Source organism: Astatotilapia calliptera, chromosome 6 (genome assembly GCF_964374335.1).
Source record: "Astatotilapia calliptera chromosome 6, fAstCal68.1, whole genome shotgun sequence".
NCBI lineage: Eukaryota > Metazoa > Chordata > Actinopteri > Cichliformes > Cichlidae > Astatotilapia > Astatotilapia calliptera.
The window spans coordinates 38,627,945-38,645,078 of record NC_137427.1 but is presented as its reverse complement, the minus strand read 5'-3'; the positions used below and the strand labels follow the sequence as shown (position 1 = coordinate 38,645,078).

The following is a 17,134-nucleotide window of genomic DNA, read 5'->3' as shown; positions in this document are numbered from 1 at the left end:
ACTTGAAGTGTAACATCTTTTAGTTCCTGAAAATTTACCAAGCGATTAAAAGAAAACCCATTGGGACCTTTAAGAGATTTAAGAGAATGAGCTGCTCAGTCACCTCAATAACATTTCTTTTTTTTAAATGTTTAAATGCTTGTTTCTTATGCAGCTATTTAGGAAAAGCAGCTCTTTAACTGGAACTAGAAAGTGAAACGCAATTCATACTTGGAACTGTTTTTCGTAAGAGTAGTAAGAAGATGCTGATTTCAAATTGTGTTTAAAGTACCGAGACGTACAATTCTTCTTTAAGATGTGAAATAACATAAGCACTGAAAAGTCAGGGGAATGACGTTCCCAAGCAACACAGTCCAAGGACACGAGGAATGATGAACATGGTAGTACTGATACGAAATACAAAATAAACCTAATTTATGTCTAGAGGTTATAGATGGCAGGAAGAGGACCGTGTTAATGGTGTAGGCGTTTGTTTAACCAGAAAATTAAATATCTTCAGCTGCCAAAGTCATGATACAGACAGCAAAGGTCAGAACTTGAAAGAAGACACAGTGTGATGAAGGATGTTGGGTCTAGTAATGCTTCAGATTCCTGTCGACTTTTTATTACTTTGTTGAAGGAACATGATGAATTTAAAGTGTATCATCAGTTTTAAATGTACATGAGCTGAGTGCATATTATCCCATATGGAAAAGATCTAAATCTTATAAAGTTTGTATCTGTCTTGTGTGAAACTTGTATGAAAAGCATACAAGAATTAAAACAGATATAAGATCCCTTGAAAAATTATATAAATGAAACTTGTATGTTTTGGATACTTCCTAAAACAATATATGAAAGTAATGAGAAAGTGGCTACTTTCATGAGTAAATCATGTAAGCCTTATATGATTCACTATATGAAGTAGGCCACATCTTATGCAAAGTTTTTTCTATTTCTTTTCTATATGGGATATTACACACAGATATTTAATCATGGATCTGGCAGGTTACCTGTAGATGATCCCACTCAAACTGATCACCATGACTACTGATGTTCTAAGAAGTGGGTCTCTCAAGTCTTTCTATCATTATCATTCGATACTGGTGTATCCACCGTAAAGGGCATCCATGTGGGTGCTCGTCACACGTGGTGTGTCGCTAACATATACGCCACGCCATCGTATATCAACAGGATCCCAGGATACGCTCAGTGAAACTAAAAACAAGCTGAGCTCAATACCTGCCTATTTTTCTTTGCATTTTCATCACTTGAAAGTCATTAATGTTCCACAGGGTGTGGTTTCCACATCACAGCAGTCTGCATCCTATGTGGACGATTAGGAAGGGCTGCACGATTACAGCCAACACAGTTCAACATTGAGATCATAATAATTTGTCACAACTTTTCATTGACTGCAGTGACAACATGTTTTCATTTCAATATAAACACAACAGTGCTTTTACATCTGTACTTTATATAGAAACACTATATTTCCAAAATTATTCACCCACACATTATATTCCAAGTGCAAAACTAACCCGGAGACTATCCACCACATAGTAGCAAGAACTAAGATGGAGGCTGAAGCAGCATACACTCAGAAGCACATCCAAGCGACTGTCAAACTCCTGATTTATGGTAAGGTTGGGGTCATCACTGATGAAGTCGTCTCCTCATGGGATTAAAAGAGAAATTTGTTTTAAAAAAACAAAGGGCATCCATATGGATAGACACTTTCAGCGATTGCCCAACACTGAATAGCACGGAAACTGAGCAAAATTAGAAAACTGTGGCACTAAGTGGGCAGGCTCACAGCTAAATTTAGCAAGTAAACTATGCAAACAGAGCCTGGAATGTCAACTAGCAACCAACAACATTGACATAGTTAAAGGCCATGTCATACATAAGGAATTTCCGTTTGGATTTAGTTTCAGGTTTCATTTTCATTCATAAAATTCTGTCTCAACATGTACCTTTGGTGGTTAGGGAAAAATTTAACTGAAAAAATTGAAAAATAAAAGTACAAAGGAAGGAGGTATTTCTTGTAGTGCTCTTTGGTACATTGCAGTGGAATGAGTGGTTTGCTGAACCTGCTTCTGCGTGAGATGAGGCATGTGTGACGGAGATTCAAGCTCCAAACCAATATATAACCTCACTGACTTATAAATCACTTTCTTTAGTCTTTTAGTATTTGATGCCCCTGTGCACCCCACCATAGAGCACAGCACTGAACCCCAGGCACATAAAAGTCCTGTTTATTGTCATACATCTGTACGTCTGTATTGTATGAGTGATTTTGTTCTCCTGATGTTCACAAACAAGTTTTCCTGTTATTTCTAGTAATTTGATTTTTAAAAATGTATATGGTGCTGAATTAATTGAATCCCTAATTTTAAAAATTGTTTAAAAGTCTTCTCATTAAAAGTCCTTTCATGGTGATTTTCCCACTGAGGAAAGGCCAAAACTTCTTTGCGGAGGGCACCAAATTTGTTTGTATGCAAACAAAATTAAAGTACATTTTACTGCTTTCAGTAAAATTCAACTTTTATTTTCTGTCTCCTGCTGCTGGCTTGAATGCCCCATATTTGGAGTGTAGACACTTTTATTAAGTCTTCATTACATGGATGACGTTATTACCGGTCATGGCTGACCATAAACTTAAAGGTTACAGTGGTGGTCAGACCAGTTCCTGTACATTCTTGTGGGGCTGGCGTGCAGCTCATTTGTCAGTCAAATATTTTTGGTTGTGCTTATAATCCTTTTCCAGCTGAGTCTAAACATAGTAAATGCCCAAACAGGGCACCTAAGATCTAATTCATTTGCAAACAGAAATGGAAATCATCATAACAGAAGACCAAAAGTACAATTTTGAAGCCATAAAGGTCTTAAATATGAACTGTGTGGCACCCATCAGTATAAATGCAGACTTTATAAATGACTTTTAAAATAATGTTCAGCTTTAAAAACAGCAAGCTGCTGTAGTGAACTATTTACCTTGTAGTGTTCACTCTTTAACTTTAGTTAAACAGTTGATTAAAAGTGTGAATAGCCTTTGGAACTAAAGGGTCTTCGGTCAATGTCATTTGTATGCTCTGTTTACACACTACATAGAAGATCTATATGAGTGAGACAGACTACAAAAAACTCAGATTATTATTACTCAGTAGTAATAATAACTTGGATGCTCATATATGTGCTTTGTTCACAACAGACACTGTTATAAATTAGTGATGCACCAACCCTGTTGGTCATTTGATACCTCAACTCAGGATATCTGCCAATAAAACCATGTTCCAGAGCAATCTTTCTTTATCCTTTATTTATAGTGTTTTTAAAAAAGGCAAAATGCCACAAAACCAATCTCCAAAACCTCACAGCTCTTTAGTAATCTGAATGATTCCTATAAAAGCCATGGATTACTGTTGGCTGCTACTGGCCTATTAGTCACACATAGCTAACAATAATCAACTGGCAATAACAATGATGTGTGTGCGTGTGCGTGTGTGTGTGTGTGTGTGTGTGTGTGTGTGTGTGTGTGTGTGTGTGTGTGTGTGTGTGTGTGTGTGTGTGTGGGTGGGTGTGTGTGTGTGTGTGTGTGTGTGTGTGTGTGTGAATGTGTAAAAATATTACTAGTATTATAAATCAGTAATGTCATACCTGATACTCAATGGGACATTAATAGGATTGTGTAAATACATATAGTGCATGAAGCTGAACTCGGATTAAAGTAAAGTGAAACAGGTGGCAGCTCTGGCAATAACCTTCTTCAAATACAATAAAGGTATAGATGGCCAGTTACTATTACTGTGGTTGGTTTGTGATTGTCTCCAAGGTATGTGTATTATACATAAACACTGATAACAATTCCAAAGAGCCCTCATTTCTCCCCAGAAATGTTACTTTGGTGAGCTCTGGGCTCTCACTCAAGTCAGAACTCACTGTAAAATCAGGTCACTTACACAAACACGAAGAACAATTAAAATTACAGGCAGGAGTGACTAAAACGCCCACTCTCCACCTGAGTCCAACTTCTATTAACCTAAAAACACAGTTTGGTCTTATAACACTCAAAAAGGCCACACTTCATTCATATGTAAATGTAACAATGTAGCAACTATAGAAACTCGGAAAATGCCACCAACATCATTATATGTTGGCAGGTGACGGATAACAGTACAGCTACTGAATCTCTGAATAGTCTGTTTGACTCTTTATGTTTTATACATCTTTCTGGCATATTTTTCTAACACATATACAGACTATTTCCGAAAGTTATTAATTGTGAGTGCTACTGAAGCCTGGACAATAGGGGCTCTGAGATACAGTATTCAATAAAAACAGAAAGTCCACAGAGCAACCAACCAGTGTCACCACTTTATTTCACCGAAGAGCCGAAAGTTGGTAACGGCTGGCTGGCAGTATTACTCACCGCCTCTTAAGCCTAGCAGCCGGCAGATATCTCTGGTGAACTTCATCAGCTTTTACCGTCCACACATTAGCGGGCCTCACTCGGCATTAAATCCCAGCTGTCCCTTTGTACACAGTCACACACTTCCACCCTTCATTAAGCGCCGACAGCTCGCCGGTGCCAGTACCGGCTCATATGAAACATTCCCCGCTGATCCGCCTCCGATTGTACGGTCATCAAGTTAACTGGATTACAGCAAAACACTTTTCCGGTTATTGCTTTCAACAATAAAATAGGAAAAACGGCTTCCTTTCCACACCCATCAAAATAAAACCGCGGAAGCGTTAACGTCGGTCTTTTCATAATTTTCCTAAAGGCTTGACATCAAACTGCGAGATTTACACGTTGAAAAGAATAGAAAACAATATAATATTTAAAGATCAATAAATTGTACAACTACAATTATTTTTTTGTGGGTTTTATTTAATGTTTTGTCAATAATTTTGTTTTACTTGCATTTTAGATTCATTTATTTCATTCTGTTAACTGTTCCAGCATTTAACTATAATTCCCTATGAGGGTTTAATTCTGAATAAACTATCCTTTTTTTTTTTTACATGTATTCACTTCAACTGAAGATTAATTGAAGATTAAAAATATTAAATCCTGTAGTAAAGCCATCAACAGGGGATATGAAAGGAGCATATACAAATGACATAGTGATTCACATCAAATGCCTCTCAACACATTTTCTACTGTATCATAAGCACCAAATTTTGCTTATAAGACAGCAAATTTAAATATGTACTCATTTGGTTTTCTTTCTTCTTTTTAAATGAAGTTTAAGCTGTTTGAAGCCCAGTAAAAACAATGGTTTTTTTTCCAAACTTTATTTGAAATTATAAAGTGAACAGTCAGTCATTCCAGTTCAGTTTGTAAAAAAAACAATGTATTTGAGGGTTTACTTGAGCAGATGTGAAATGTAACAGTGAGGTCAGAGGTCAAATGTGACATGATATTTGGATGTTTAGAATACCAGTACCATTTACTAAAAGGAAGTATACAATAAGAAGCTGTAGCAGAAAAACAAATATGGAAACTTAAGTTATTAGAAATTTTTATATTTGGTTATGGTTTAATTAATTAATTAAATATATAGATTTCTGCTGAAAGCATGGTGTGTGATGTGGTGATGGTGAGGGGGTCTGCACTTGCCTCTAATCTGCTGGCATATACATCCGTCCAATCCCCCCGTTCTGTAATGCTGAAAGACAGCAGGCTGAACCAATAAAACGTCGCTTTAGCAGAGCTTTCAACCAATCATCGACAGCAGCGACTGATTTGGGCGGGTCCCTAACAGAAGCGACAGACTGGCTCAGCGGCCATTGAAGCATCTTTATCTTCAAAAGGACAAGCAGAGATTTTTTTGTACATCTGCGGGGTCCTGCGGACTAAAGCCATGGTCTATCATTCTCTCGCCCTGCCGATGATCTGCTTCACCACGTTATGGGCGTTGGTGGGGGTCGTAGCTCCGTTTTTAGTGCCCAAAGGACCCAATCGGGGGTAGGTGGTGTAACTGCTTTTAATTGGATACAATTAACGACATCATTTTGCGTTCCCTTTCATTTGACAGTGTTATTATTATACTTTGTAACTATAATTGTATTTTCCTTGCTGTTAGTGTTTTCGCTGTGTCGGTCGGAAAGAATCTTTAGACATATGCGACGCGCGCGAGCGTGCTCCTGATCCTCTTCTGGTGATGGAGGCCCAGCGTCATCCACGAAACAGTCATTCAGCTATCCCTCCATCCAACACACACACACACACACACACACACACACACACACACACACACACACACACACACACACACACACACACACACACACACACACTACCAGTAATTTCAAAGGTCGAGTCGGCTCGTTTGGACAAAAGTCATTCTGATGGTTTTATTTGTGAAAAGCAGAGTACGGGGAAGATTGTAAGTCGTGGAGTCAGGGCCAGTCTCCTTGAAAAACTGTGTGATTACAATATTTCTATCGTTTGTGCATTAATGTCCAGTATTGCTCAGTATGTGACTAGGGATCTAATTTTAATAATGTTTGCTTATGAATGTTATAATAGTAAAAGTGGGCACGTGTGACTCTGACTCCTCTGCTCTCTCTGACAGTGTGATTGTCACCAGTCTGATCCTTACAGCGATCTGTTGCTACTTGTTGTAAGTACCTACTTGCTTACTCTTCTTTGGTATGTAGCTGTTGTCATTTTGCATGTTGGCCACTTTGTTAAGTACACCTGCTCAAGGGCTCATTAATGCAGGGATCTAATTATCCAATCACATTCGAGCGACTTAAAGAATTTAGGTATGTAGACTCCTTGCTGAAGTTCAAACTGATCATTAGAATAGATAAGAAAGGTGATTGAAATATGACTTTGAATGGGGAATGGCTGTTGGTGCCAAGCAATGGTGATCCAGTGAGCTGCAGTAACCTGGGCTAAAATGCCTTGTTGATGCCAGAGATGAGAGGAGAATGGCCAGACTGCTTTGAGCTGATAGGAAGGCGACAGTAACTCAAATAACCACTTGTTACAACTGAGGTGTGCAGAAGCATCTCTTAGCATACAACACTTTGAAGCTTCAAGCCGATGGATTACAGCAGCAGAAGACCACACCATTACCACTCCTGCTCTTTTATTTAGCACAAACTCACAAAACATTTTCAAAGGAAGACTGTAGGGCTGCTCAATTAATCGAATTTTAATCACGATTACGATCTGGGCTTTCAACGATCATTAAAAATGACTGAGCCGATTATTAGCCCCTCCCTCATTTATCCGCGACACCTTAAAGGCCGGTCCGTGAAAATATTGTCGGGCATAAACCGGTCCGTGGCGCAAAAAAGGTTGGAGACCGCTGATTAAGAGGACCCGAGGGAAGCTCGGAAAGCTAAGCAGAAGTTATTTGGAGAGGAGAGTGACTGCTGTTGGTTGAAAAGAGAGGTAAAAAAACTTCAGTGGTGTTGCACACTATTTTATATTATTTTTTAAAGTCATTGTTAACCCTTTAAATCCGGTCAGAGCAGCACGCTCCGTGTTGTGTAACTATTTTTAAATCCCTGTAGAACCTGAACCGTGTAAGCTAGCGCAATAATTTGTTTTGCATATGAAACCGGAGGAGTTGTACTTACATCTGATGCCATCAGCTTGTCCTCGGTCACGGTTTCCTTCCACATAAAGCTTTGCAAAAACTGCATAAAAAGCGCTTGCAGGAACAAAAACATAATATTCCAGAAACACGCTTTGCCGTTCCTATCAGCTGTTCGTAACACTTCCCACAGTGAAATGATGCACCTGCTGTTTTCTTTGCAAATTTGCATCATAGGATTGTTTTTTGTTTTTCCTGCAGTATATAAAAACTGTATCTCCAAAATAAAACTATGAAGACACTCAAAATAAATTTCCTGTGGTGGGAAACTATTTTTTGCAACTTTATTGTATTTAAAGTTTTGAGGGATAAACCTCTTAAATTTCTCCAAGTAGAAATATATGTAAACAAAACAAAAGCGATTTTCAATATTTTTTGTAGTTTATTGCACTTTTTTGCAATTTATGTAATTACTATGGACTTAATGCATACATATTATTAAAATATGGGCTATAACAGTTGTATTGATGTATAGCAACTTGAAATGCTCCCACAAATGGCACTACAGCATGTAAAAAAATAATATAAGCTCTGGTGGACTTGGTTCTATAGTACCCGTTGCCTACTGGTGGTGGTCAGAGGGCCCGGTGGCGCCAGTGTCCGGCAGCCTCGCCTCTGTCAGTGCGCCCCAGGGTGGCTGTGGCTACATTGTAGCTTGCCATCACCAGTGTGTGAATGTGTGTGTGAATGGGTGGATGACTGGATATGTAAAGCGCTTTGGGGTCCTTAGGGACTAGTAAAGCGCTATATAAATACAGGCCATTTACCATTTACCATTTAGGTCTTAAAGGGTTAAATAAATATCGTCAAATAATCGTGATCTCAATTTCAGTGAAAATAATCGTGATTATCATTTTTGCCATAATCGAGCAGCCCTAGAAGACTGTAAAAACAATGTCTGGTCTAATGAGTCTTAGATTCTGTTGCAACCTTTGGTTGGTCTGGTCAGAATTTGGCATAAAGAACATGAAAGCATGGATCCACCATGCCTTGTGTCCCCAGTTCAAGTTAGCTGTCGTGTAATGATTTGGGGAAATGGCTTCTGCTACACGCTGGAGCTCAAATCGTCTCAAACTCTTGAACATGGCAGTGAGTTGACTGAACTCCAAAGGCCTCCACAGTCACCAGATATTAATCCAATAGAGCACCTTTGAGATTTGGAGAGCGAAAGATAGAGATTGTTAGTGAGGTGTAACTAATAAAGGGTCTGATGTTCAACTGTTTGCATGAAGCTAAAATTTGGTTATCACATAATTTTCTTACATTGAACGAGAATAAGACCGAAATCATAGTCTTTGGTAGTCACACTCCGCTAGACCAGTTAGCTGATGCCCTAGGCCCTCTCGCTAGCCATCTCTCGCTCACTGTAAGGAACCTTGGAGTGTTCCTGGATGGCTCTTTTAAACTTGAGAAACAGGTGTCCACTGTGGTAAAAAACAGCTTTTGCCAGTTGCGTCACATATCTAAAGCAAAGCCGTTCCTTCCTTTAAAGGATCTTGAAAAGCTTATCCACACATTTATCACATCCAGATTGGACTACTGTAACTCCCTCTACTCGGGCCTCCAACACTCTTCTCTTTACCGGCTTCAGTTAATTCAAAATGCAGCTGCGCGTCTTTTAACAGGTACGAGAATCTATGAATGCATAACTCCAATTTTAGCCAAATTACATTGGCTCCCTGTTAAATATCGCATAGATTTTAAAATTATTTTGTTCACTTTTAAAATTCTGAATAATTTAGCGCCCACCTATCTCTCAGAACTACTCCTCTTATACAATCCCAACAGAGCACTTAGATCATCCAATCACAGGCTCCTAGCACAACCTAGGTTTCGAATGAAGTCGAGAGGTGACCGGGTCTTTGCAACCGTGGCACCCAGACTCTGGAATAACCTCCGTGTTCATATTCGTACTGCCGAGTCTATCCAGTCTTTTAAATCACGTCTTAAAACGTATCTTTTTACTTCTTTGATTCTAACTAGTTGGCTGTTTTAGCTTATTGTGTTGTTACCTATTGTTTGTTGTCCTGTTTTATTGTTTGTTTTAATTGTCTCATGTTTTTACTGACTGTGAAGCACTATGGTCAACACTGTTGTTTTAATATGTGCTATATAAATGTATTTTGATTTGATTTGTATTTGCCACAGGCTTACTAGCAAATTGAGAATTTTTAGAGGCACAGAGGGGACAGGGTCTTTTTACCTGGCTCTATCTCCAAGGGTAATTTTTTGCCAAATGCATGACATAAGTTACCATTGGTTTCATAAGAATATGAAACCATGTTATTTATTTTTTTATTTTTAAATTTTTTTTTACTGTAAATAAAATGTTTTTTGTGGCTGTAGCATTTTAGTGACCAACATATGAAGTATGAAAATAAACATCAGTGTTTCCTCACACACAGACCAGGTCAGTGACCTGCCCAGGAATGTTGACTGCTGTGGAAATATATTTGGTGACTCACGTTAGGATTTTTTTTTACAATTTATCTGACAGAACAACACTAGCAGGCAGTCCCCTTGCTCTTATTTTGAAAGTTCAGTCACTGCTTACCATTGAGGTCTGGCCCTTCCTGTGTGTTGTTTGTGTGCCCGTTGAACTCTTGCCAGGCTGATATTGAGCCAGTCCTCAGTGTCATTCAGCTGCTTGCCCACTGATGATCTCACTCCCACAGTCACCCACACTCCAACATCTGGGACTGCAGCTGCACACGTAACTCTTGCTCTACTCTTTAAAATCTGCTCTGTGCTGGAGAGTCACTGTAGTCAGAACCTGCAGCAGGTCATGTGGTGGAAACTCATGCGTGCTGATACACATGAAGCGAGAAGATCTACAGCTACGTTTTAAAAAGCAACAGTGATGAATAGGTTGTTAATTAAGCAATAATGTTCGTCATAGTTTTCTTCTACAAAAACAAGATGATAATGCATGAGGACAAAAACTCTGATGAAATGTATTGACACTTTTTTTCAATAAACAAGGTGAAAATGGAGATGAGACCCAGATAGAACCAGTTAAGTTGTGTAGAAAGGCGAGCCAAGTTTGGAAGTGGTCGCCTTGTGCAGTAAGGATAGACGTGCTGTTTGATGTCAAGGAAAATAAGACGCTTTGTAAACCTTGTGGATCAACTCTCACCAATAAAAACACTTTTACTCAACTGAATCAACTAAAATCCAACTTTTAACTCGTTATTTCTATCAGCTAACAGCTCCATGCTGCTTTCATGGGAGGCGAGGGAAATCAAGGAAAATGGATGCTCTCTGCCTTTCTTTCTCTCAAAAGCATTAATTATGCCCAATGGGACATCTGTTTTACATTTTACAAGGAGGATACTTCTGCATTGGGTTAACAACATCCCGTGTGTGCTGGAGGCCCTAGAAGTCAAGTTACACACTGATAACAAACCCTGTAAAACATCTGCCACCTGACGAGCTGAGTCACAGCAACGCCATCAGCCAGCTGATTCCTGCTGACACGAGTTTTATTTTGTTTTTGTTTTTCCCAAGTGCAATAAGAGAGCGAGAGAGAGCACAAATTGGGGTTTGGTTGAGACAGAAATCCGAAAGATGAGAAAACTAACCAGGCTTGTTCTCGTCTGATAGCACAACGAAGGTCAAACTGAAAAAGATATGAACTCCCAGTGTTGTAGATGCATATATATGTGTATGCACCTAGTGGGGCTGACTCAAATCTTTCATTTGGCCTTATGTGTCTGTAATTTGTCCATATCTACATTTAAAATACCAGCATACTAATAAGACTACTGAAACACAGGAATGAACCCAGACAGGTAACAAAGACTGAAGGATCTCAGTGGCAGGAAGTATCAGTAATGGCTCAGTTGTTATCCTTGATAAATCTCATAAAGGGTTTGCTGTTTAAGCTCATGTAGCCTACAGTTGGTGCACAGCTGCAAACTGCTTTGCAACCCGCAGCCTCCCCAATGAATCAGTGTGGAAAAATCAGCAGATTATGTTGATGGCAGCTCGTAATCAAAACATCTTCATCCACCTCAGCATGAAATAAAAAGAATTCATAGTTTGTGTTTGTTTGCAGTCTGTGTGTTTTAATATTTGCATTCATATTTCATCAATGTGTTTGTTGTCTCTGATATCTGCTCTGTACTGCGGTTAAGTCCTGCTTCTTCTATCACTGCCTCCAGCTTTGTGTGTAATCACATGGAATGGTCAAAAGAGGTCCCAGAGGAGAGCTGCGCAGCTAAAGTAAATTACAGCAGATGAAAACGACCACGACAGTAACAATATTCTTCTCAGCATAGTGGTCCCGACTGAAATGCTTTATAAAACAAACAGCAGTTTGGCATATACACAAAGTGACATGGCAATCAGCATTCATTTTCAGGGAACACCAGTACCGTGCACTCGTTTGGCTATGGCTCTGTGGGGGACCTGCAAATGTGTAGGAGGGCTCTGGTCCTCTGGTCTATCATCAGAAATGTTCAGCTTTCAAAAGCAGTCGCCGTTTTAAGGGGGATTAAAAAATGGGGATGCAAGAAGAGGTGGGATGTGCATAAATAAGATTATCATTCTACCACTAGAGGGAGCTGGGCACCCTCAGGATAAACCTCCACCAACAACAGCATTCGTACTGTAAACATACACTGTTTGCACAGTTTTAGCCTGGAAATGATGTACCTGGATCAGCCGTACAGATCTGTTCCACAAATCTCGCTGTGTGTCGTGAGTGTCTGCTGTTCTTTTCCCAAAAATAATAACAAGCTTATTTACGAAGAGCGTTTAAAAACATGCACAGATTGGCTTACAGGAAGAAAAATAAAAGCAGAAAAGGTTTTAACCAGTTTATTAAAAGTGCTGTGAACAAATGAGGAGACCTTCTTTTCCATTTCATGTTTCTCTGCATTGGATAAACTCTTCCTTCGCTCAGGCTACAGACTGCTTTCTACAAGTGTCTACAGTTGGCTTCGGCTAATTTATGACCCAGTTTTCTGCCTCTGGCAGAACTTCAGCAGTAGATACTGGCTACAAATAGAACACTACAGCCAATCTGTTTTCTTTTTCTTATTTTTGGTATTTTTACTGAAGCCCTGAGATAATAACAGAAAGTGTTTGTGTAAGCTGACACTGATGCAAACTGTGTTGGAGGGTTTCTAACACATTGACATTTAGAGGAGCCAGATTGGAATTTCATCTTTCTTCTGTTTTTCATTATTACTATTATTATGTGGGGCAGTTCTACATCCTTCTTTTAACAGTCAGTCGTTGCCTCGATTCTTTGTCCACATCTTCTGAAGTGTCCTTTTGCTTTCATAAAGATAAAAAGTAATTTTGTCGTCTCAGTCAAGACCACTCAGAGAGACTGATTCTTAGACCCTCACCACTCCTTTTTCTTCACCTTTACAAATAAGCGTCCTGCTTAAGTTGCTGTGCCTGACTCTTAATCTGCTATTAATCACTTTTTCTAAATTGACTCTATAATAAGTTCCCAGAAGAGCGTCTGACTTAAAGTCCAGTAAAGAGGGATGAAGGTCGCACTCCTCTCTCTCATGTCAGTTTTGTATTTTAAAAAGATAGAAATTATGATGGTATTGAATTCCTTGTTTTTCTTGTTAGTAATGATTGGCATAAATAACTGATAACGTTTTATAACAGAATTAGGGCTGTGCGATATGACCAAAATCTCATATCCCAATATAAGAATTCTATCGTCCGATAAAGATATAAATCACAAAAATTTAACATTTTCTGTAAATTCTGTGAATCTCGGGCAGCTCGACTCGCGTGAAGTGTTTCCAGCTGGGCGTCGTGTACCTGGAAACGAGTGTTTTAACAGATGCGTGAAACGATGCATTTTTAGACATAAGTTGTAACGGCCGCCGTTTTCTTTGTGAGTATTTATTACACGGCATGCTGCGAGGAAAAGCCTGTTCTAACGTTTGAGTCTAAGGTTTATTTTTTAGCACCTGATGACTCTGTCTTGCTTCTCATCCGTAAATACTCGGCATAATCTTTCACGTGATTCAGTTTATTTTGAAGTCTCAACAGGATCTTGAGCTTTATTGTGAAAGGTTTATGTGGAAAATAAACAAGCGGACATGCGAAGGTTTTACTGTCGTTGTTGCTAACGACAACGCATAAAAACAGGTGCTTGTCCGTCTGTAGTGTGGTTATATTAAATATAAGAGAAAGAGAGAACTTTAAGAAATTAATATAGCCACTACAGTGACCATCAAAATGATGAAAAAATATTGCCGTAAACAGTTTATTTTGCGACACCACGAAACAAACGATAGCGTTTTTATATCGTCATCCGATATATATCGTCATATCGAACAGCCCTAAACAGAATCATTTTTTTAAAAGTTGCTTCAATTGGAATCAGATTTTTTTTTCCAGCTCATACGATCGAATGGTACCGTGACCTGGTTACAACCATGATAAATGCACCCATGTTCTTTCACCACACTGATGGTGCTTTGTCATTTATCTGCTCTCTCTCACTTTCTCTTTCTAGTTGGTTGATAGCCATTCTGGCCCAGACCAACCCTCTGTTTGGTCCTCAGCTCAAGAATGAAACTATATGGTACCTGCGCTACTTCTGGGAGTAAACAGGGTAAGTTTGCCTGAGCAGGACCTCAGAGGCAATGCTGAGGTTTAAATTTATCATCTTAAATGTTTATATGCTGATTATATTGCTTTATAAGAAAGGCCCAACTCTGAGTACACTCTGTGCCAAAAGTGCTGACAGGAAATTACATGCTTTTGCAGAGCGTGCTTTTGCAGCTAGAAAGTGAAACCAACTAGGCTGTTGGATCGAAACTTAAAGTGTGGTGTGACGTGGAGAACAAGTATATAAATACTTAGGCTTCCGTTTGTGCTTCAGACCTTGGGTTGTGTGTTTTGTGTTCAGGTCTCCATATCCCGGATATGTAAAATAAAGATCATTTTTAAAGTAAAAGGACCACTTCTGAGCTGTGTCTTTTTGGCCGTAAAGAATACAAAAGAACCGGGATTTAATACTTGTTGCCACTGACCCGGATTCTTGTGCGGCTGAGGTGACTAATTTGGACCTTAAGGTACGATCTGATACGAGGTGGACAACAGACCGGTCCAAAAGAGTATAGGTAAGCGCAAGCCTGTTGAAAATTGCGCACATTGGATGAATTCTAAATTAGTTGTCCACCGAATTGATCATTGTTACCGTTAAATGGCTCAGTAGTGGAAATTAAACTTAATTATAAAATCTGTTAAGTAGATTTCAGGTGACATGTCCATGATATGATGACAGAATCTAAGCAAAGTGGGTAACTGGCTCACTGAATGTCAGTCCAACACAAGAAATTGGCATTAGCACCATTTTCCTGTCTCCACTATAAACAGCTACAAATAACTACTTAAAAAATACATTTATTTAGTTATTTATAATGAGATTACCTGTACATAAAACAGAGCATCTTATTAGAATATCTGACCATTTAACATAATAATAGTAATCTCTGCCAGACAGACGTTCAGTCTAAAGACTACTTAAGGTGGCTTTTTTAAGAGGCTGCCCCCACAGCCTAGTATAAGATATATAAGGATTATTTTGAGCATAATCATGCAAAGCTAGTCTAGATGATTCCATGCGTTATCCAAAGGCAGCACGGTGGTGCACAAACATGCATGCTGGGTGTAGTACAGTCCAGGAATAAGTGTGGAACTGGAAATGAGCTTAATAGGTCACTTTTATTTATGTAAAATCTCAAATTGTTTATATAACTGTTTCTTTTCCTCATAATTTTTTGGGGGGTGTCACCTGGTTGTATGTAATGTCCTGTTGTTACCAGAAGGTGGCAGTTGAGGACTGCTCGGATATGATAAGCGACTGTAATTATGCTTGAAATGCCCATCCCTGGTAAAAATTAAATACAGTCTGTACAGTCGCTGCAGAATCACAGATCTTTTTAAGTACACCCACACACTGAACATCACCCTTCAAAACAAAAGCTCACTGCTGATTTTTTATTTTTTTTTTGTCATAAAATGACCATTACTGAGTAAAAACAGTGGCTGTTCATAAATGTTTACTGTGGAAAAAAGACTTTAAGTGTAATCAAATCAATGAATTGGATGAATTACGGGGTAAGAAATACACAGGTTTTTATGTAGAGACCTTTTGCTACATATCACCATGTGCATGTGTCCTATATGTGGACCTTTAAGAGTTTAAATGAATGGTTATTTCATAGCTGTGTGGAATCATTTTATGTTTCAAAGAAAAAAACCAAGCCGTTGCCATAGGCAAACAAATTATTGAGAAGAAACCTGAGAGCTGTTTCGTTTTTCTGTATTTCCTTTTCTGCCACTCAGTACCATCAGTTCTTGCGCCTTCATTTGTTCTTCGCAAATTAAAAAAAGAAAAGAGGGAAAAAAGCTCAGTTTTTCAAATTTAGAGCACAGTGGGGGGAAGAAGAGGAAAAAAGCTCACTACTAAACAGCCCCTGGGGACAGAGGTGGCATTCAGGCGTGAATATTTATCAACTCCACGGAAATGTGAGCCGGGTGAAATAGAAAATAAGGGCACTTTTATGAATTTTCAGAGGACATGTTTGCCACACGAGTCCCCTGATGCTTTTGGTCACGCAGCGCTGACAATATTTGAAAGAGGCTGTTCGGGGTGGGGGTATTGTTGGCTACAACAAACACGCTGGTTCGATTCACGCCTTAAGATGACATATTTGTGATTGTGCTGAAATGTTTGCTTTCCTTTCTGTTGCAGGGCTGTTCGATGTGATGCCTCTCATCTTTCCTGTCCTCTGGTTTGCTCGCCTTTAGTTTCGGCATGTCCTCAAACACCCGAGCAGCCTGCAGAATGGGTGGATTCATTTTGTTTTGCCACCTTGTTTTTTGTAACCTTGAGGAATCTTAAGAATAATAAGAGTTAAAAAAAAAAAAAAAGCTGAATTCATCCTGTGACTACAGAACAAACCAAGATGAGGAAAGTGAAGCGTAACCACCCCCCCAACCCCCCACTTGAAATGTGCAATCCTTTAGTTTAGTTCCGTGTACATATTTTCTTTTTGCGTTGCTGCCATCGTCAGCGAGGAACATGGATTTCTGTGTGTATTTATTTTGGCTTGCTGACACTGATGTAAGCCCGGTGTAATCACCTCAGTGTCCGCGAGGTCCTGTTATATAAGTGTTGTTACCCGTGATGTAATGGGGTGTGAGTGTGAGCGCGTGTGCGAGCGTGTGAAGAGTTCATTAATGTGGGCGCTTGGACCGCGGCCACGAGAATCTCCTGAAAGCACGTAAAAAAAAAATGAGAAAAAAAAATAAGCAGAGAGCGATTCCTTCCACTTTGGGGGCACTTCAGCGTGAAACTCCCTCCCACATTCCCTCGTGCTCCGCACCACGGAGGTCCTCGTTGCCATGGTGATCTCATCGCCCAATTCAGCCCCTCTTCACTTGACCCCTTTTGATGAAATCCTGCCCAATTCTCGCCTGCCTGTGTACAGATGTACTGTAGGTTGTACTGTAGGGACGTGTTTTTGGAGCAAAGCTGCAGATAGATT

The 17,134-nt window shown here is 39.4% G+C and overlaps 2 protein-coding genes across 2 annotated transcripts in view; one reads left to right on the top strand and one right to left on the bottom strand.

Moving 5' to 3' along the window:
• The window catches only part of LOC113024691 (uncharacterized), a 48,306-nt gene extending 43,678 nt beyond the window's left edge, over positions 1 to 4,628 (bottom strand). The window contains exon 1 of the mRNA XM_026171963.2: positions 4,412 to 4,628. Coding sequence (XP_026027748.1) covers positions 4,412 to 4,457 — 46 coding nt within the window. The 5' untranslated portion in view covers positions 4,458 to 4,628. The remainder of the gene's footprint in view (positions 1 to 4,411) is intronic.
• Positions 4,629 to 5,728: 1,100 nt separating this feature from the next.
• Positions 5,729 to 16,930, top strand: atpv0e2 (ATPase H+ transporting V0 subunit e2). The gene is made up of 4 exons (XM_026171962.2): positions 5,729 to 5,953; positions 6,564 to 6,611; positions 14,092 to 14,190; positions 16,339 to 16,930. The coding sequence occupies exons 1-3, from the start codon at positions 5,850 to 5,852 to the stop codon at positions 14,183 to 14,185; spliced, it is 246 nt and encodes an 81-aa protein (XP_026027747.1). The 5' UTR covers positions 5,729 to 5,849; the 3' UTR covers positions 14,186 to 14,190; positions 16,339 to 16,930.
• Positions 16,931 to 17,134: the final 204 nt, after the last annotated feature.